The 21,079-nt window shown below is 38.1% G+C and overlaps 1 protein-coding gene across 4 annotated transcripts in view; it reads left to right on the forward strand.

The window, feature by feature from the left end:
- The window catches only part of SIDL (SIDL trafficking protein particle complex subunit 10), a 40,072-nt gene that overhangs the window by 13,310 nt on the left and 5,683 nt on the right, over positions 1–21,079 (forward strand). For all 4 annotated transcript variants that reach the window (XM_071680378.1, XM_071680379.1, XM_071680380.1 and 1 more), the window contains exons 9-22: positions 421–630; positions 2,160–2,392; positions 5,688–5,794; positions 8,044–8,179; positions 9,289–9,435; positions 11,340–11,522; positions 11,715–11,844; positions 12,611–12,832; positions 13,339–13,533; positions 15,448–15,561; positions 15,736–15,852; positions 16,844–17,026; positions 20,592–20,802; positions 20,914–21,051. In XM_071680378.1, the coding sequence (XP_071536479.1) occupies positions 421–630; positions 2,160–2,392; positions 5,688–5,794; positions 8,044–8,179; positions 9,289–9,435; positions 11,340–11,522; positions 11,715–11,844; positions 12,611–12,832; positions 13,339–13,533; positions 15,448–15,561; positions 15,736–15,852; positions 16,844–17,026; positions 20,592–20,802; positions 20,914–21,051 (2,326 nt within the window). The remainder of the gene's footprint in view (positions 1–420; positions 631–2,159; positions 2,393–5,687; positions 5,795–8,043; positions 8,180–9,288; positions 9,436–11,339; positions 11,523–11,714; positions 11,845–12,610; positions 12,833–13,338; positions 13,534–15,447; positions 15,562–15,735; positions 15,853–16,843; positions 17,027–20,591; positions 20,803–20,913; positions 21,052–21,079) is intronic.

A 21,079-nucleotide genomic window follows, 5' to 3' on the forward strand; every position in this document is an offset into this window, starting at 1 on the left:
GCACGATGCACTGTGATTACTTCACACTTTCCTTGTCTTTTGGCAAAATCTCTTAGGAGATACTTATAGGTTGGTAAGAACTGTTCCATGCTAGCTAAGCCCTGTGAAGAATCTCATCATAGGTAGGTACTCTCTCCTTTCTTTATTAGGTGGATGATTGATCAATTTTGATTATTTTTCCTCTTGATCGATTTATTGATTGATTAGTTGTGACAGTGCATCAACTTGTGAGGAAAATATTATGTACTATGATACTGTTATATTTTTTAGACCCTTCCTTTTTTACATGCCTTGATTCATTTATCTTATTAAGGATGATCATCTTCATTACATCTGTTAGTACCTTTGCTTTTATTTCTGACTTCTTTATTTTTTGCAATTAGCCTGATTTTTATGGATTGCTGATAGTTTGCTTTACAGTTACAGGAACTAGGAACACTGTGTGGATTGATGCCAGGCAGTACAACAGATAGTGCACAGCTGCATACTGTCATCTCTCTGGTGTATGGTATGGGGAATGACCCACATGCCCATGATAAACCTCAGGATAATTTGCTATCCCAGGGCACACCCATGACTCGACTGAAGGATTCTCTATCATCTCCTCAGGCATTCAAGAAACATTTTCTTGTATGTTTTTTTGTGCTAAGTTGTCTCAGATTGATTTGTGTCCACTAACGTTTTTGATTAAGTACTTTTTGCCAATTTGAATTTTCTTTCAGCTTAAATGAGAAGAAACAGAATTACTGATCTTTGAGGAGGAGGATTAGTAACAAAGAAATAATAATAAAAGGAAAATAAGCATGGTAAATGGAAGATGAGGAAAAATTGAAAATTAAAGTACAATTTCCTTTTTGAAATGTAGATTCCTTATTTATCAAACGTAAAGGATGGTTCATGTAGAATCCAGCACCTCTCCTAAAGTGTTGGAAACCTATTAGCAGTGTTATAAGTACTTAAGTAGTATTGGAAGTACTCAAGCAGTGTTGAAGGTACTCTGATAGTGCTTTTATGTAGAAGTAGTCATAAACTAAGTGTATATTAATGATAGTATGTAAATGACAAAAATGCAAATAGCTTTGCAGGTAAATATCATGAAGTAGAAGTGGGGAAGATTTATAATCGAATAATATCTGTTGACCATCTCTCCTACTCACATATGCATACTTGTGTATATCCCTCTTTTTAACCCGGGTATTTCCAATCACCAGTATTTTTCAACACAACTTCACAAGTTCTTCACCATTATGCTCTCAGCTGCCACAACATTTACTTTCACTTTTAAATCAACATCATTTAACACTAGGTCTTGTATGTCAAAACTTCTGACACTTACTCAGGTGCTCCCAAAATACATTTTATCACAAACTCCCACAACTCCTGCTTCAGGAATAGTGCTACTCCTTCCTTAGCTCTTGTCCTCTCACCAACCCTTGACTTTACTCCCAAGACATTTCCAAGCTATTCTTCCCCTTTACCCTTGAGCGTCACTTCCTTCAGAGCCAGAACGTTCAGGTTTCTTTTCACAAACATACAATCTATCTTCTCTCTCATCTTAGAGACTCTTTTGCCTTGGCCATCCAATTAATGGAGTTCCTGGAAGGAACAGGCATCAGAGATATAGATAGATAGATAGTTTTAAAATGTTCTCGAGATACATGTAGGAGATAGCTAAACCAAGAGTGACTGAGACTGAACTGATGCAAATAATGGCAGGCAGTACACAACAGGTTTAGAGAATTTTAACAAAGATGATGGCAGATATATTTTATGATTCTTTTTCTTCTGCGTTTGATGGATCTCTTTTTCAGTTTTTGTTTTTAATGTCATATACAGTGTATATTTATCATACATTATTGCCATTTTCCACATTAGCAAGGTAGCTAGTTGTTTATATTAAATGAATATTTTTTGTGTTCATTAAATGAATATCTGTTACACAATGCTCTGTTATTTGTGTGTGAAAGTTTAGCATGAAAAGGATTTGTTTGCAGATAAGGTTGATTATATGATTATATGTACTGTAGATTAAACTTAAAGAAGAATTTTGGATTGGACCTCCCTGGGTACAGGTGTTGATGTTTTTTAAAGGAACTGAAATTATGTACCATTACATGCGAGTATTTTCGTATATGTTGTGCATTTTTGCCCCTGAACAGGATCTGTCTGAAGTTGCAATTAGCACATACAAACATATTGGTCGCATCCGATCAGCCCGTCTCATTGGCAGAGATTTAGCTACCTTTTACATGGCACAGGGAGAGCCACAGAAAGCAGCAACATTCTTGTCTGATCAGCTGACTATGTTCCTGGAGGAGAGCTGGCTGCTGTTAGCTGCTCAGACTCACCTCAACCTGGCCAAATGCTACCTAGCCACTGATGATTTAGAAAGGTGAGACAATTCTGTCAGAAAAGGAGGTATAGTGGTGTGACTTATTAAGTTTGTATAGATTGCAGTCAAAATGGAACCATAACATTTACTAAAGATATAATCTCATACTAGATGAGATGAGCATGGTGATAAGTTCCAGCATTGATGTTTGTAGGAAGAAAATGTTGAGAGTAAATATAAAGGACAATAAGGATATTGTTTACAGAAGAAATGGGCATTCTCAGTATGCTGTCACTATGAATTTAGAAAACTGAACGTTATGGAGGGATTTAGATTTAGTAAAATTGGCTGTGGGGAAGGAGAAATGGTAAACTTTGTGATGTGCTATTGATATTTCTTGAGGTGTTGCCAGAGAGAAGGATTGTAGATCATGTGCAATGGAAGCACCATTCTTGCAAGGGTAGAAAGTGAATAGTGATACAGGTCTTAACTGATTACCCTACTTTTTGCAATAAATGATCAGTAATGAATTATTGTAGTGGCTCAAAAAAAAACTGAAAGCATTCATAAAGATTCTTGCGGATCTCATTATAAAAACGGGTTTTACTCTCATCATATATATATATATATATATATATATATATATATATATATATATATATATATATATATATATATATTTTTTTTTTTTTTTGCTTTGTCGCTGTCTCCCACGTTTGCGAGGTAGCGCAAGGAAACAGACGAAAGAAAATGGCCCAACCCACCCCCATACACATGTATATACATACGTCCACACACGCAAATATACATACCTACACAGCTTTCCATGGTTTACCCCAGACGCTTCACATGCCCTGATTCAATCCACTGACAGCACGTCAACCCCGGTATACCACATCGCTCCAATTCACTCTATTGCCTTGCCCTCCTTTCACCCTCCTGCATGTTCAGGCCCCGATCACACAAAATCTTTTTCACTCCATCTTTCCACCTCCAATTTGGTCTCCCTCTTCTCCTCGTTCCCTCCACCTCTGACACATATATCCTCTTGGTCAATCTTTCCTCACTCATTCTCTCCATGTGCCCAAACCATTTCAAAACACCCTCTTCTGCTCTCTCAACCACGCTCTTTTTATTTCCACACATCTCTCTTACCCTTACGTTACTTACTCGATCAAACCACCTCACACCACACATTGTCCTCAAACATCTCATTTCCAGCACATCCATCCTCCTGCGCACCACTCTATCCATAGCCCACGCCTCGCAACCATACAACATTGTTGGAACCACTATTCCTTCAAACATACCCATTTTTGCTTTCCAAGATAATGTTCTCGACTTCCACACATTCTTCAAGGCTCCCAGAATTTTCGCCCCCTCCCCCATCCTATGATCCACTTCCGCTTCCATGGTTCCATCCGCTGCCAGATCCACTCCCAGATATCCACTCCCAGATATATATATATATATATATATATATATATATATATATATATATATATATATATATATATATATGATTGTGGATGAGAGAGCTTGGGAAGTGAGTCAGTTGTTCGCTGATGATACAGCGCTGGTGGCTGATTCATGTGAGAAACTGCAGAAGCTGGTGACTGAGTTTGGTAAAGTGTGTGAAAGAAGAAAGTTAAGAGTAAATGTGAATAAGAGCAAGGTTATTAGGTACAGTAGGGTTGAGGGTCAAGTCAATTGGGAGGTAAGTTTGAATGGAGAAAAACTGGAGGAAGTAAAGTGTTTTAGATATCTGGGAGTGGATCTGGCAGCAGATGGAACCATGGAAGCGGAAGTGAATCATAGGGTGGTGGAGGGGGTGAAAATCCTGGGAGCCTTGAAGAATGTGTGGAAGTCGAGAACATTATCTCGGAAAGCAAAAATGGGTATGTTTGAAGGAATAGTGTTCCAACAATGTTGTATGGTTGCAAGGCGTGGGCTATGGATAGAGTTGTGCGCAGGAGGGTGGATGTGCTGGAAATGAGATGTTTGAGGATAATGTGTGGTGTGAGGTGGTTTGATCGAGTAAGTAATGTAAGGGTAATAGAGATGTGTGGAAATAAAAAGAGCGTGGTTGAGAGAGCAGAAGAGGGTGTTTTGAAATGGTTTGGGCACATGGAGAGAATGAGTGAGGAAAGATTGACCAAGAGGAAATATGTGTCGGAGGTGGAGGGAACGAGAAGTGGGAGACCAAATTGGAGGTGGAAAGATGGAGTGAAAAAGATTTTGTGTGATCGGGGCCTGAACATGCAGGAGGGTGAAAGGAGGGCAAGGAATAGAGTGAATTGGATCGATGTGGTATGCCGGGGTTGACGTGCTGTCAGTGGATTGAATCAGGGCATGTGAAGCGTCTGGGGTAAACCATGGAAAGTTGTGTGGGGCCTGGATGTGGAAAGGGAGCTGTGGTTTCGGGCATTATTGCGTGGCAGCCAGAGACTGTGTGTGAACGAATGGGGCCTTTGTTGTCTTTTCCTAGTGCTACCTCGCACACATGAGGGGGGAGGGGGAAGGTATTCCATGTGTGGCGAGGTGGCGATGGGAGTGAATGGGGGCAGACAGTGTGAATTGTGTGCATGGGTATATATGTATGTGTCTGTGTATGTATATATATGTGTACATTGAGATGTATAGGTATGTATATTTGTGTGTGTGGACGTGTGTGTGTATACATTGTGTATGGGGGTGGGTTGGGCCATTTCTTTCGTCTGTTTCCTTGCGCTACCTCGCAAATGCGGGAGACAGCAACAAAGCAAAATAAATATAATAAAATATATATGATTGAACTATGGTAAAATTAGGTTTTTAAGAGTATATGATGCAAACATTCAGCAGTGAACTGAGACTGTTGGTACTGTACTTCTTTTGATGACAGTTTTCTGATTTGAAAGTGTTTAACTTTTTTCTAACAACTTTAAGGGTACATACTAATGAATTGAGGTTTTGGTCTTCCTAGTTTTTGTTGGAAACATGAAACTCAACTGCCATTTGTGGAAACTCATCTGAGGCTGTAACAGATTTATTACGATGCCATACATTATTTGAATAGTTTGAGCCCTTGATTATACTAAGTTTAACTGTTTAGGTTTAAATCCCGCTTATACCTGCCTTAGGAGGTTTTGTTCCTAGTTCACTCAACTGTGAGTGGGTACCTGGTTCACTTCTGTCATTCATCACTGTAGATTTATTTATTAAAGACTATGTGATTTTTTTTATTAGAGGCATATAATAAAACATCACAGTGCTTCTCTCTGTCATATTCCAGTACTTTCATTTCTATTATGAGGCATTACCTTAATGCATTAGTTATCTTTATGTGACATTATGGCATATATCTCCAAAATAGGTATATCAGGACATGTGCACAGCTGGCTGGGAGTGTGGTTCTTGGGACAGAAGTGAGGAAGCAGCATTTTGCCAAGATGATTGATGCCATTCAGAATGTGAAGGACGGTAAGGTTTTGTTTACTATCTCAAGTTATGATTGCAGGATTTTATTGTCAGTCAGCAAGAGGAATCAAAAGCCTTCCATCTCATTAATTTTTTCGGGTTTGCCACTCTTCAACCTTCCCTTAGACCTACATATAGGTTTATTAGTATTTTTTTATCATAGGGTATCAGGAGAAGCCCTTTCAATTCTAGGAGGGGCCTCTAGATCTTAGAATTTCTGGATAAGATTTCCTGATTTTTGGTATTTATTAACTCAATTTACTATTGGTACTACCCACATGGGTATCTGGAGGGTAAATGATGGCTGCATCATGGGCCAGCACTTCAGTGGCTGTCAAGTTTCACTCCACTGACCCAGGTAACTGTCTTTTCTTGCTGCCTCTCCCACTCGAGCTGCTAGCTTCTGTGTATAAACATTCAATCTCTCCGTGTCACACATAACACTTGACAACACTCAACTCGAACAACTAATTCTTCATACCTAAATTTTCCTGTGTTGAGTGTTATGAGCTAGCCTTGCCATTTTGCAAATTGATAGGAGCAACAGATAGAAGTAGTGGTAGGAACATTGGACAGAAGCAATAGATGGAAACATTTTGTAGAAGTAGTAGGTAAGAACATTAGGTGGGAGAATTAGGTAGAAGTAGTATGTTGGAACATTAAATATATATGTTAGGTAGAAATAGTGGGTAGGGACATTGATAGGGGCCTCTGAAAATGCTGCACTATTGTTGCCCTCTGTCACTGGCCTGTTAAGGGTGACACACTAAAGGCTAGGAAGCGGCACTGTAGTTCACCAGTTATGGAGACTCTTTTGCTGTGGCTGCCCCTTTCAGGAAGCTCCCAAAGGGAAAGGGCTTCACAAGTATAGATAGATACGTTAACTTGAAAATATGGGTTTAGGGAGGGAGAGGAAGTGTAGACTAAATGTTTGTGCTTAGTTATTTTGGAGAAAGGTTTAGGTAAAAAGTACATGTGTGCAGCATATATGGATTTAGAAGAGATATATGATAGATATCCTTGGGATTTGTGATTAACCACATATCTTCTGCATGTCATAGGAGACTGAAACAGGCAGGTGCAAGGGGCTAGAAATTCTCCCTTTTTTTGCAGTATGTAAGCTTTGAGGTAGAGAAGATGGAGTAGTTCCTCCTGTTGTCTGTTCCATCATATTCATGTGTTCATAGAAATGACTTTATGCCAAATGAAACATACCATTTCTGACATGAAAGCTGTTTTCACAAACTGAGAAGACAGTCTATCTCTACATTTTCTGGAGACTATGAAAATGATAGCGCTTTGGTAAGTTAAGAGTAGCAGTCATGAGGTGCCTTGATCAGTAATGGAGGAGGGAGTCATGAAGATGTTTTTGCATTCTGAATTTGTTAATTCAGAAATATAGTGCAGTGTGTTCCCAGTGATGACACATGATGTAATTTAAAGATTAGACATTCATGCATATGGAGGGAGAATTAATTTTTTAAAGTAGTTTGTTGTCTGTAAATAACTGATCTTTCCAGTTTACACATTCTTAGAAGATTGCAGTGTAATAAATTCAATAAAAGTCGGTCCACCATAGATTATTTTGAAAAAACATTTTCTGCAGTTTTGAGTATTTACAAAGCTGAAAATAGTAGGTGTGTAATGCATGGCTGGGGTAATGAGGACCTGTTGAAGAAATGAAGTGCTGAGTGTGATGTAAATAAGGTTTTAAAAGATTAAAACAGAAGCAAAGTGTTCGAGGAGGTGGCAAAAGCAGATGGTACTTGAGTTTAAAACCAAGGGTTATACATGTTGGGAATGGAAAGAATATGGATTGAGGAAAAGTGGGGAGAGAGAAATGAGAATTAGATTTATTTAAGATATAAGGAAGGGGTGTGAGTGAATGAGGCCATTCTTCACTTGTTGCTGGTGCTGCCTTGCTAATGTGGGATTGGGTAATGAGCACGAAAAAAAAGAAGTACTTGCAAAGTGAAAGATGGAGTATTAACATGATCTAGGCTTATGGAAAAATTGATCTAGAAAGAATGACACTATTAGTGTCCAAGAGTGAGATAGGAGCAAAAAGAGTTGGGGAACAAGGCTAAAGAGGGACCTACTGACTGTTTGAATATTATCAAGGATGATGATATACAGAGATGATGTATAGGAAATTTTCCTGCACAGTTGGAGATTACATGGTGGATACAGATGGATGAATATAATGTTACAATGATTTTCACCCCTTCTGCCCTAATTGCCTAACATTGCAGGGAAAGTGTTGCTTATACCCAGTGATCGCATTTTTGAGATGGGTGACCTCAAGTTGGTGTCAGAGGGTCGCATCATTCTTGAGTCTGAAGTTGAGGTAGAGCTGGCGGTCCTCAGCAAACTACCAGATGATGTAAGGTATATCTATTATTTGTGTGCTGGAAAAATTGCATCCTTCCAATGAATGATTTAGTTTATTTGCTGGGAAATTGTGAAATATCCCAGAAACTTTGAAAAATTTGTGAAATTTATGTATATGCAACCACACTATAAATGTAAACAAACAACTTATTCACCAACTGACTTGTTACATGATGCATGTTCTTTTATACTATTCTTTGTGAGTATATTTTTGTTATAACGATGCAGTTTGGTGCTTGAATTATTGATGTTTAAAGGGGGCAATGAAAGGAGGAGCTACAGTTAGTAGAGAAACATTTACAAGAGTGTGGTCAGATGAATCAATCGGGCATGAGACTTTGTTATTATAGCATGAAGGATTAGAGGTGAAAAACAAATCATAAGCATTGGAAGAGAGGTTACTATGGTCATGAATATGAGTAGGATGGGAAATGACTTGCTCAATATCATTAGAATCTCCTTTGTAAAAGATCACCCCTTGAGGATGATAGGATGCCATAGTTTCATGTAAGTACTGAGTTAAAGAAAGTTATGAAAGTTTGTAAAGATAGGAGAGCAGGAGGTAAAGCAGAGGAAGATGGTGATGGTTAGGAAACTGTAATGAGAAGCTGGAGCATCAACTAGTAGAAGACTTGTTAGTTGCAGCTGCCTAGAGATGTTACTTTGATGAAAGAGAAGAATCCAGCAATAATCCAGGCAGAGTACACTTACACTGCTTATATACAGTTCTGGTAGTTGAGTAGCCAAAAAAATTTCACTTTGTTTAGTGCAGCCGTGGCAGGCTGCCTCCTATGGATTCACAGGCTGGCAGTTTTTTAAGTTCATTAGAGATGATATTGTAGCTATTTTTGTTGTCTTTGTTGTGGGATGAAGTATCATTACAGTTTATTGTGTCAAGGAAAGTAGGTGACACAAGAGTGAATAGTTGGTTTATCATTACTACAATAAACACATTAATTTAAAAGAAACTCATATTTTGCTTTAGAAGTGAATTGAATGGTTAAATTGAACTGAAATGAAATGAACTGATTGTGCAAGTTTGGGGAAAGTGTAGACATCTTTGTTAAGAAGAAAAATTTTGCCACTTTTCACCATGTTTGTTACAGTTGTGACTCTGTGTATGTTATGTTGCAACACTACCATGAAGACTTTGATGCAACCATCAAGCGAACGAGTGAAGTAGAACGAAAGACAAGCTCATCCAGTGCTTCGTCGCAACCTGGAAAGCAGCAGTCATCAACCGTGGTGCACAGGTATGGTCCTCTGTTATGTAACTAGCTTTACTGACCATGAGTCATCACGAGCCAGTTCGAATCCTTGGCATGGCAGTAGACTTACGCCCAACCCAGTTGTTCATTCCTCCTTGGGGCTGTAACTGCTTTATGAATTGTTGGATAAGCTTCTGGGTATGGTTGGGTAGTTGGGAAATTCAAGTGTATTAAGGACATCTTGATAGTTTGTGTATGAGGCAGTGATGTTGACCCTGGATGCTAATTATTCTGCACCTTTTCTAGTAACCCCTGTTATGTGGTGGATAAGGAAAAAGACCTGTTAGGGGTGGCATAGGTTAGTTTAGGGAGAATGAACTTTGCACCAATGTTCTTATCCTTAGGTGCAAAGAGTTCAAATGTCTTGATTTGATAAAGGGTGTAGATATGATAACTAGAGATGATAGTTTTCCTTCCAGCTTAGTTTTATTCTCCAAAGTGACACCAAAAAGCTTGATGGACCGAATTTCCTGCAAGGGGCTTATGTCAGCTACCACTTTGCAAGTGTCATATGATCCTGCTTAGATATTCTTTCATGCTCCATCTGTTATAATGTGCTTCCAGATCTCACTTCACCAAGGGTTATCTCATTTATGAAGTACCATTTCCCTAGATTCGATAATTTGTTGGGGATTTCTCTCTCAAAGAATTTTACTGTAGAGACTATGTATGCAGTCATTGTAATTGCTGAATCTTGAAATGTTACCCGAGATTAATTTTATTTGTTTGTTGTGTTTCATCGTACATAATACTTTTTTAAATCAGTCAATTGAATGTCCTGTTAAGAGAGAGACACTTTAGCCTAGATAGGATGAGTGACTTCCACCATGACTTCCACCACATAAATGGATTGATTTACTGTTTGATTAAGAGCCACAGTACTCACAGTTTGCAGCTAAACTCGTGTGAGCATATGTAGGTTGAATAGGTGTTATGAATTACTATTATCTCACTAAAGGCTCTTGGGTTCAAAATAATGGATGAAATATACTTTTATTGCTTTCACTGTAAGTGTTTATTTGGCAACTTTTTATTAAACTTTCTTCAAGTTTCTTTGGATCTAATTGTAGGGAGTGCTGGACTTACTTTTGTGAAGTCTGCAGACACCATACTTCACAGGACACTTATAATCCAGTATTCCCTGCAATGAAACATATGAAGCCTTAGGGAAGTGCAGTAAAATTGCCCATTGGCAACAGTGAGTATATCATCTGTCCCTTAATCTGAGCCAAGCTTGACAAATGTATGCCACTTGGAGAACTCTAGTCAAGTTTACCTAGAGGCTTCTGTTGTGTGGAGGAGCTGTGTAATGGACAACGTGGTCAGCATGGTCAAGCTTTTGAGTGTTTCTGGCAAACAGCAAATTCTCAGTGGTGGTGTTGGAGCCTCTTATACTGTCATATTCAAGGCTTACTATCTAATTCATAAACTAACAAGATTCTATAGTTTATTTGAACATAGGGACTTTCATCTTATCTTGTTTTTGCAAAGAAAAGTCTTTCAGCATTTTGAATCTCATTTTCTCTTGAATTTTTAAAAGCAAATTGACAGACAGTTTATATTCTATGTATGACTAGAATGGTATGACTAGAAATGCTTTTGGAATAAAGCATTAAACAGAATGTATATATTTGTCTTAGGGTTGAATTATATGTGTCCCATATCTGGCAGGATACCTGGCAAAGATTTTTTTGTATTCTAAATGCATTAATGTTCAGAAAAATTTATAGTTTCAGTCATTACTGGCAAGCCTTTTACACTTGATTCAAATATGTAGATCATGTAGATAGAAAAGGATGTAATACTAATGAATTATGGAATTGTTGGCAACTTCATAAATCCAATTGTATAGAGTACTGCCCTTGTTTAATTATACATCCCTGCCACAGAAGTGGGAGTAGCAGCACAGAGGCTGACCGCAACAGTGTGCCATCAGATGGAGCAGACACTGACAGTAGCAAGCTCAACCCCATGACACAGCCTCTCCACATGAGTCTACATCTTGAGTATAAGCAGGACAAATCTCTTTCTTCTGCCTCTGTTACATGCTCCAATTCCCACAAAGTCCTCAGGTGATGTTTCCAACCTACTATAAAGGTTTAAGTGTCATCAAAAGCAAGTCTGTTAGTTTACATGAGAAAGACAGACAACAGGAAGCCTGATTGGCCCACAGTTAGGTTGTCAGTATTACCAAAATACCTAAGTGAGCTTGTTTTTTAGATCCTAAATATAGGGTGATTTTGATTAGTTTTCTCTTTTGACAGGCGGCGAGATAGTCAGGGAGGACTCTACAAGGTAGATCGTAATATAGTAAAGGAAGACCATAAAGACAGACTTCTTGCTAATGATGTGATCATTAGGCCAGGCCACAACACCATCATCCTCTCTACCAAGGTACAACCACATTCCTCTTTTGTCACACAAGTCACATAAACATATCTCTTTAAGGCTATTTGCTGTCACCGTCAAAACACACCTTAAAATTAGTTGCCATTCATATATCACCAAATGCTTCCCTTCATCACTTGTTTTGGCCTTTCCACCAGGATACATCTTCACATTTTATGGTTATTCCTTCTTAACAAGGTTTTTTAGTACTTCTTTGTAATATGAAACTGAAATGTAAAAGTTCATTAATTTGAAATATAATTCTCTTAGAGAGTATCACATAGAGTGATGTTATCCTTATGTAGATCCTCTCCTCAGTTCTTATAAGGTCTGGTCTCATTTCACTCACTTAAAGCTTGTCATCTCTCCATCCACAAGTATAGTACTTACACTTTACTTAGAATTTCTCATTTCATCCTAACTTAAAGCTTGCCCTTTCTCCATCTATAAGCATAGCACTTACACTTTACATGGTATGAATAAAGGAAATACTTTACTTGCAGAGGAAACAGGAAAAACTCTGTTTAAGGATGAATAGAGTATAACCTTTGCTTAAAGTTCATCAGATTTTCTAGAAAACTTCACTTGAGAATGGATAGATGACATACTAAACTGAAGTATCGGCAAAGGAAGTATTTGTAACCGATGTATAGGGAATATGCTTTACCTGACAATGTGTTTTATCAATCTTCAAGTAAAGTATTTCACTGCGCCTCACTTTATGGGAGTACCATCATTCAATACATCCTTTTAACTGTAGCATATCTTGCAGGTGACAAAGAAGGGTAGATATACTGCATGCCAGATAGTTCTAGCCTTAGACAAGGTGGAATTTATATGTGGCAAGATGGCTGTTGGGGGTCCACCTCTGTGTCTGGAGGTGGTGAGTGAGAGTCCACATATATTCTTGGGTCGTCGCGATCGGGATCTTCTTGCAGGCATGCATCAGCCTATGGTGCTTACTGTGCACAGTGGAAGTTGGCATATTGCAAAGGTAAAAGAAGTATCCAATATTTTATTTGTCATTATTTTCACAAATGGTTGTCTTATTGATTAATATTATGCAGTTTTTATTAGCAGATTACCATTAATCAGAAATTCTTACAAACATTCTGTATATGTAGGAATAAGTTTAGAGAAACATCACTCATTATCTGACTTTGTGTTGCATGCTGTTACATAGTATAACTGAATACTTTCCCATGCTCAGACAAGCTATGTATACAGAACATAACCTGTTAAGAGACCATTGACTCACAAGGCCAGGCCACCATATCTCATTTCTGTATTCATATCGGTTTGTGTGTATTGTTGTGATGGCCAGTATACTGTTATGAAATCCATTCCCCAAAAGGATATATGTATGAACTTTATCCACCCCATGTAAATAGGAAGGGGGTTAAAGATAATGCTGACAGATAAATTATCATGATCATTATCTTGTACACCTTGATTTAGCATTTGCCTGCTCTCCATTACTTAATATTTTTCCCCTCTCAGGGCACATTGGTGAAACTTCGGACTTCCCGTGGTTTGTCCATGAAATGTGATAATGAAGACCAAAATAGCAAAACACTTGAGAGAGAATTGGAAGTGGAATTGCCTGAGGTGTCACCCTTTTCTTCCATTGCTGTGCCGCTGACTGTCTTGGCTGAACTAGGACCACAGAGGGATGCTGCAACTGTTGAACATACTGTACGTGTAATGGGCAAGCTTTGTCAACTTATCTTTTGAATTACAATAGGTTTTTTATTTACTGCCTGTATTGTGACTCTGGTTATTTGGACAATGGGATTTGTGTAATTTTGCATGCCTCAGCCATCCATGTGTATCATCCAATAATGTGTTTATTTTGTAAGGCCTCTCCCTCAGTCTCATTACGAAGAACTCCAACTAATGAAAATACTTTTAGTTTTAGAATAAACATTTACTTTAGTGGTATTCAGTTTATATAAGTGATAAGAAATCATTAATATTATTGACTGATAAGATGATATTTAGTGAAGTTTTGTAAAATAAAGTTGTTTATAAAGAGTAAATTTACATAAAAATTATGTAAATGCACAGAAAAATAAAGAATATATAGTGTAAATTTATGCCTGAAAGTCATATAAAAGTTGTATTGTGCTTAGGTAGATTTAGTATATATTTTGTTTCTTACTCGTCCACTGTTTTCCACGTTACGGTTACCAGTCCGTTTCCTTACTCGTTTCCCAAATCTTTCTCTTCCTTTTGTTTTACCAAATTGTTCTGCTGCTATTGCTGACTGCCTATTTATTTAATGTTACTTACCAAATTGTTCTTTTTATATTGTTTACCAAATTGTTTTCTTATATTGTTTACCAAATTGTTCTCCTCATAGTGCTTACCAGTTTGTTCTGTTACTGTTGCTTAAAAGTTGTTCCCTTATTATAAATCAATTATCAGAAGCACTCTATAGACATTAAGAATTTTATTCTGTGAAGTTAGGGAAAGCTAAATCTGAAGCCTCTTATTTCAGACATTGTACATTTTTTCTTCATGTTAGAATTCTTACATTACCTCAATTCCCAGGTACAGATAGTCTCTCAAATCATTCATTCACATCTTCAACCCATAACTAGAATGTCAAAGTAAAACCCAAACTTCTGCACTTATAAAAGGGCTTTTTTTTTTCTCCATCCTTACTAAACTGATTCATCATGTGACTGTCTACATTCACGGTCTCCATACGTAAAATGCTTCTGTTGCTTCCAATCATCAGTAATTCCTCTAGCAACTTTATGTGAATTGTCAGTAGGTCAAATCATTTCATTCACTTCAACAAACCATCACTTGTGCAGTCTACTGTCTTTTGTGTACTTTCAACTGTACTGATGTTTGCAGTACATTCTGCTTGGCCATGTCATCCTAAACTCTTTCATAAATGTTCCTTTCTAATGATTTCAGCACACCATATATCCATCGAATGTCTTCATTCTCCACTCTATGTATCATCCTAATTCTGACTATTACACTACTTACCTATATTGCTCATTTTTCTTTCTTCATATCTTGACCTTTTAAATTTTGGTTTCACATTAATACATCATAATTAGAACAAAAGCGTCTTCATGCATGTATGTATTCAGTACATTCATGACTGAATTTTTCATCACTAAAGCTTTCAGAGGACATCAGTTTTTTCCTTCAAATGAATGTGTTGAACTTAATCTTTCCCACTATCATCCCTACTGATCTTTACTCTCATAGGTACCTAAAGTCAACTACAGCTTCCAGTTTTTCATTTACATTCTGACTTTACATAATGTTCTCTCATCCCTTTCAAGAATTAGTTTTACTTTTATTATCATTTACGTACCAAAAGAAATTAAAGGGTAGATCAGAATTTTCTCTCCTTGTAATAATGGTCACTAAGGAGTAACATACAAACCGTTTTATATATTTGGATGGCATGTATCCAGTCCCACATTACAGAAAAGTGTTAAGTTTTACTGAATTCTTTAGATTTTCCTGTTTCCATTTTAATGGTAAAATTCTTTGTTCCCTACAGTTTTACAGATAATCATTTTTGTGATTTTTGTAATCAGAAGCACTTTAGGGACTTGAGTTATTTATTTATCTTTCCAGGTGGCCATCAGCAGCTCCATAATTGACCAGCGACTAGATATTGATGTTCACTTCATCCCACCATTCATGTCTGCTCACAAACTGCACACGGCCAACTCTTCTAAGTTTGTGCAGGTTAAACCCTTTGTAGTTGTTTTATTTTAAGGCTCTTATCATTTTATGTACATCATTACCGCACTTTTCATTGTTAGTAATCTTACTCTCTGATCATGTAAAGTGCATCTTTAACGTTACAATATTTACAATATTTTTCATCAATATATCTCTTGAATTGTAACTTATTTTCAGGTGACAGTGACTGGCTTGGTGACTCGAGCAGTTGAGCTAACTGATCCAGTGTTAACTGTGTTAGACCCACTACAGCAGGTCAAGTTAACACCGCTCCATCCCCCCACACAATCTTTGGTGAGTCACATTCCCTGGCTGTGTCTTAAACTTAAGTAAAACTTTCTTATTGTTAAAAGTTGTGTGTATTTTCCTCATTATTTAAGTCAAATGTATAAACATTTTCTCAAAAGATCCTCTTAGTTTGTATTAAACTGGTATTCACTCTTCAAAGCAAGTTTTCTGATTAAACTTTTGTAATAAAAGAATACCTGAGTATGTAGTATTTATTAGGCAGCCAACAATGAGGGAGATATAACACTATTACTATCTGCCTAGGTATGAGGAAGATTAGTGATGGCTGGGTAGTGAGCCAGCTTTTCAGTGGTTGTCAAGATGCATTCCTCTGACTCAGACAGCTGTCTTCTCTTTCTGCTTAACCCACGTTTGGACTACTGGCATTCTGCCCACAAACGTACAATCTCTCCTTTTACACATAACACTTGACAACACTCAACTTACACAACTCATTCTTAATAATGTTAGGTTTTCCTGCAGTGAGCACCACTTAAACCTCACATCATTCAAAATATAGAAACAAGGTGATTGCAGAAGGTGGGCAAGTGTGTGTTGGCGATGGCAAAAGTTAGGTGGGTTTGTGGCCAAAGTATTGAGTGCATGGAAAGAACAGTTGACTGTTGTATAATTCATGCACACACATTTTCTTGGTAAGATTAACCAAAGTTTTTTATATTCAAACCTAATTTTTGACAGTCTTCCTGTATCTCCTTTTTTCATGTACCTTTAATACAGCATATGTTGTATCACTAATGCCAAACGCATATGGAGTTATTTTCTGTAATCATGTACATACATAAATCTCTTTAAGAGGGAATTTCTTTGTATTGGACACTTGTTTTTTCTTTCTAACTCTATCTGCTGTCCTCTGTTTCAAAAATTTCAGTATCCCTGGTTTGCACTATGTGCTTTAAGTGTTGTTGCTATATTGGCATGTCTTTATTACTCCTACCACTAGCAACTGTAACATAAATTGCTTTTTTTTTAATTGCAGGTAGTGTGCACAGAGCAAGCCACAAGTTATATGTGGGGTATGGAGGTCGATTATGAACAGGAAGGGACACCAGTGATTAAGATGGAATTCACGATCAAGTACCAGCCACTAGATGAGCAATCACAGCCACTCCCAGAGGAGCCACGTACCTACACTTGTACATTTGACCTTCAAGATTATAAGGCAAGTGTTGCAGTCAAGTTCATGTGTTTAGAGCTTGATGCTTTATTTACTGTTATGTCAAAAATGTTTTCTTACCTTATTTAACCCAGTGAAAAGGGACAACTAGTATGTAATAGTTGTATGATCTCTGTCTCCAAATATAAAAAGGTAAAATAATGAGAAGGATGGTACCATACAAGTAAAATTATTGATATTCTCTGTATTTACAGTAAGTCTTTTTATACATAAACTAACAACCAAGATAAATTAATTTATAAGTGCGTATACATGGATAATTGCCATTGATGCTAATTACTGTGGTCCCTTGCTTACTTCAGTATTACCAACCACAGTTTTGAGAATACACCCTTTAAATCATATATTTCATTTTACTAATCCGAGGACTGCCTGAGGATTAGTGCAATGCCTGTTTAGTGCCATTGCATAAAGGCAAAGGGCACAATAGTGAATGTCCACATTACAGAGGTATAAGTTTGTAGAGTATACTGTATCTGGCACAGTGGGATAGTGGTGGTTTGGAGGGTGAAGGCAGGTATAGTGTCGGATTGGGGAGGAGCAATGTGGTTTCATAAGTGGTAGAGGATGTATGGATCTGGTGTTTACTTTAAAAAAACCTATGTGAGAAATAATTAGAAATAGGGATTTGTATATGGCATTTATGTATCTGGATAAAGCATGTAATAAGGTTTATAGAAATAACTTGTGGAAGGTGTTATGAGTGTATGGTGTGAGAGGAAAGCAACTCGAAACAATGAGGAGTTTTTATCATGAGAGTAAGGTGTGTGTGTGTATGTGAGTAATTTGAGAGAAGTTTGAGTGGTTCCAGGTGAAGTAGGTCTGTGACAGGGTGTGTGATGTTACCATGGCTGTTTACTGTTTCTGAACAAGTTGTTGATGGAGTTGAGTGCAAGTGTCTTGGACAGAGGGACAGGTCTGCAGTTTTTTTGGAGGTGAGTTGCTCAGAGATGTGAGTTAGTTGGTGTTTGCTGATGATAGGGCTGTGGTGAGACACTCAAGTAAGAAAGTGCTGAAGCTGGCATCTGTGTTTGTGAGAGTGTGAAAAAGGAGAAAGATAAGATTTAATGTTAATAAAATTATAGGAGTTAATGTTAATAAAATTACGGTTGTTAAGTTTAATTGGAATGAGACAGGCTGGATAGGGTGTGAATTTGTATGAAGAGAACTTGGAGGAAGTGGAGTGGTACCACAGCTTGACTCAGAGAAATGAATTATTATTATTATTATTTTTTTTTTTTCGCTGTCTCCCACGTTTGCGAGGTAGCGCAAGGAAACAGACGAAAGAAATGGCCCAACCCACCCCCATACACATGTATATACATACACGTCCACACACGCAAATATACATACCTACACAGCTTTCCATGGTTTACCCCAGACGCTTCACATGCCCTGATTCAATCCACTGACAGCACGTCAACCCCGGTACACCACATCGATCCAGTTCACTCTATTCCTTGCCCTCCTTTCACCCTCCTGCATGTTCAGGTCCCGATCACACAAAATCTTTTTCACTCCATCTTTCCACCTCCAATTTGGTCTCCCACTTCTCCTCGTTCCCTCCACCTCCGACACATATATCCTCTTGGTCAATCTTTCCTCACTCATTCTCTCCATGTGCCCAAACCATTTCAAAACACCCTCTTCTGCTCTCTCAACCACGCTCTTTTTATTTCCACACATCTCTCTTACCCTTACGTTACTTACTCGATCAAACCACCTCACACCACACATTGTCCTCAAACATCTCATTTCCAGCACATCCACCCTCCTGCGCACAACTCTATCCATAGCCCACACCTCGCAACCATACAACATTGTTGGAACACTATTCCTTCAAACATACCCATTTTTGCTTTCCGAGATATTGTTCTCGACTTCCACACATTCTTCAAGGCTCCCAGGATTTTCGTCCCCTCCCCCACCCTATGATCCACTTCCGCTTCCATGGTTCCATCCGCTGCCAGATCCACTCCCAGATATCTAAAACACTTTACTTCCTCCAGTTTTTCTCCATTCAAACTTACCTCCCAATTGACTTGACCCTCAACCCTACTGTACCTAATAACCTTGCTCTTATTCACATTTACTCTTAACTTTCTTCTTTCACACACTTTACCAAACTCAGTCACCAGCTTCTGCAGTTTCTCACATGAATCAGCCACCAGCGCTGTATCATCAGCGAACAACAACTGACTCACTTCCCAAGCTCTCTCATCCACAACAGACTTCATACTTGCCCCTCTTTCCAAAACTCTTGCATTCACCTCCCAAACAACCCCATCCATAAACAAATTAAACAACCATGGAGACATCACACACCCCTGCCGCAAACCCACATTCACTGAGAACCAATCACTTTCCTCTCTTCCTACACGTACACATGCCTTACATCCTCGATAAAAACTTTTCACTGCTTCTAACAACTTTCCTCCCACACCATATATTCTTAATACCTTCCACAGAGCATCTCTATCAACTCTATCATATGCCTTCTCCAGATCCATAAATGCTACATACAAATCCATTTGCTTTTCTAAGTATTTCTCACATACATTCTTCAAAGCAAACACCTGATCCACACATCCTCTACCACTTCTGAAACCACACTGCTCTTCCCCAATCTGATGCTCTGTACATGCCTTCACCCTCTCAATCAATACCCTCCCATATAATTTACCAGGAATACTCAACAAACTTATACCTCTGAAATTTGAGCACTCACTCTTATCCCCTTTGCCTTTGTACAATGGAACTATGCACGCATTCCGCCAATCCTCAGGCACCTCACCATGAGTCAAACATACATTAAATAACCTTACCAACCAGTCAATAATACAGTCATCCCCTTTTTTAATGAATTCCACTGCAATACCATCCAAACCTGCTGCCTTGCCGGCTTTCATCTTCCGCAAAGCTTTTACTACCTCTTCTCTGTTTACCAAATCATTTTCCCTAACCCTCTCACTTTGCACACCACCTCGACCAAAACACCTATATCTGCCACTCTATCATCAAACACATTCAACAAACCTTCAAAATACTCACTCCATCTCTTTCTCACATCACCACTACTTGTTATCACCTCCCCATTTGCGCCCTTCACTGAAGTTCCCATTTGCTCCCTTGTCTTACGCACTTTATTTACCTCCTTCCAGAACATCTTTTTATTCTCCCTAAAATGAATTAATATTCTTTATTTTAATTTCTTAAGAGGTATTTAAAAGCATACACATATACTTTTACATTTATACCTAAGTTCATGTATCAGTTCAAGAGGCTGACGATGAATTTAATTTAAAACCTGTCCGCATTTATACTAAAGTACGAAACTCAGACCAGAAACTCGGTTATTCACCTGTATCAGGTGTTTGAACTAGGTGAAATACCGCATTGACTTGTGCATGTTGCATGTTTTGTGTAACCTAAATCTGTAAGTATGAGATATGGAGGTAAGGTGTGATCATCATAACTTAATAAAATGATCCAAGGCTATCTTACCTCAAGAAAAAACTTAATAATGCTCTAATTTTTGTTGGCAACACAGACCTTGTATACCATCCGAGCACGAGTTGAGCCCAGCAAGGGATCTGAGCTGTGTCGTGCAGGGAACATGTGCCACTTACATATTATGCTGCAACAAGTATCATCAAAGCCTTCTGCTAAAGAGGTCGATGGGAGCAGTGCTCCACAACACTCAATCATGTATGAAGTTTTAGCTGACCAAACCATGTGGGCTGTCTGTGGCAGAACAGCAGGTGAGTACACCATTATACAAGAGCTCTTAGACTGCCTATAGTGCTGATCATAGTAAGGTAATTTAGTGCTGGAACTAATGCAGTAGTTACAAGAAGTTATGATGATTACAGGAGTACTAACATTGGAGGGTGGAGTGCGGCAAAGTGTAACCATGGACGTGATGCCCCTGACTGGAGGTTTTCTGCCCTTACCTTCTGTACGACTGTCAAAATACATTCCTGCAGACAGCAAGCAGACAACACCTAGAGGTAAGATATATATATATATATATATATA

This window comes from Panulirus ornatus, chromosome 31 (assembly GCF_036320965.1).
Source record: "Panulirus ornatus isolate Po-2019 chromosome 31, ASM3632096v1, whole genome shotgun sequence".
NCBI lineage: Eukaryota > Metazoa > Arthropoda > Malacostraca > Decapoda > Palinuridae > Panulirus > Panulirus ornatus.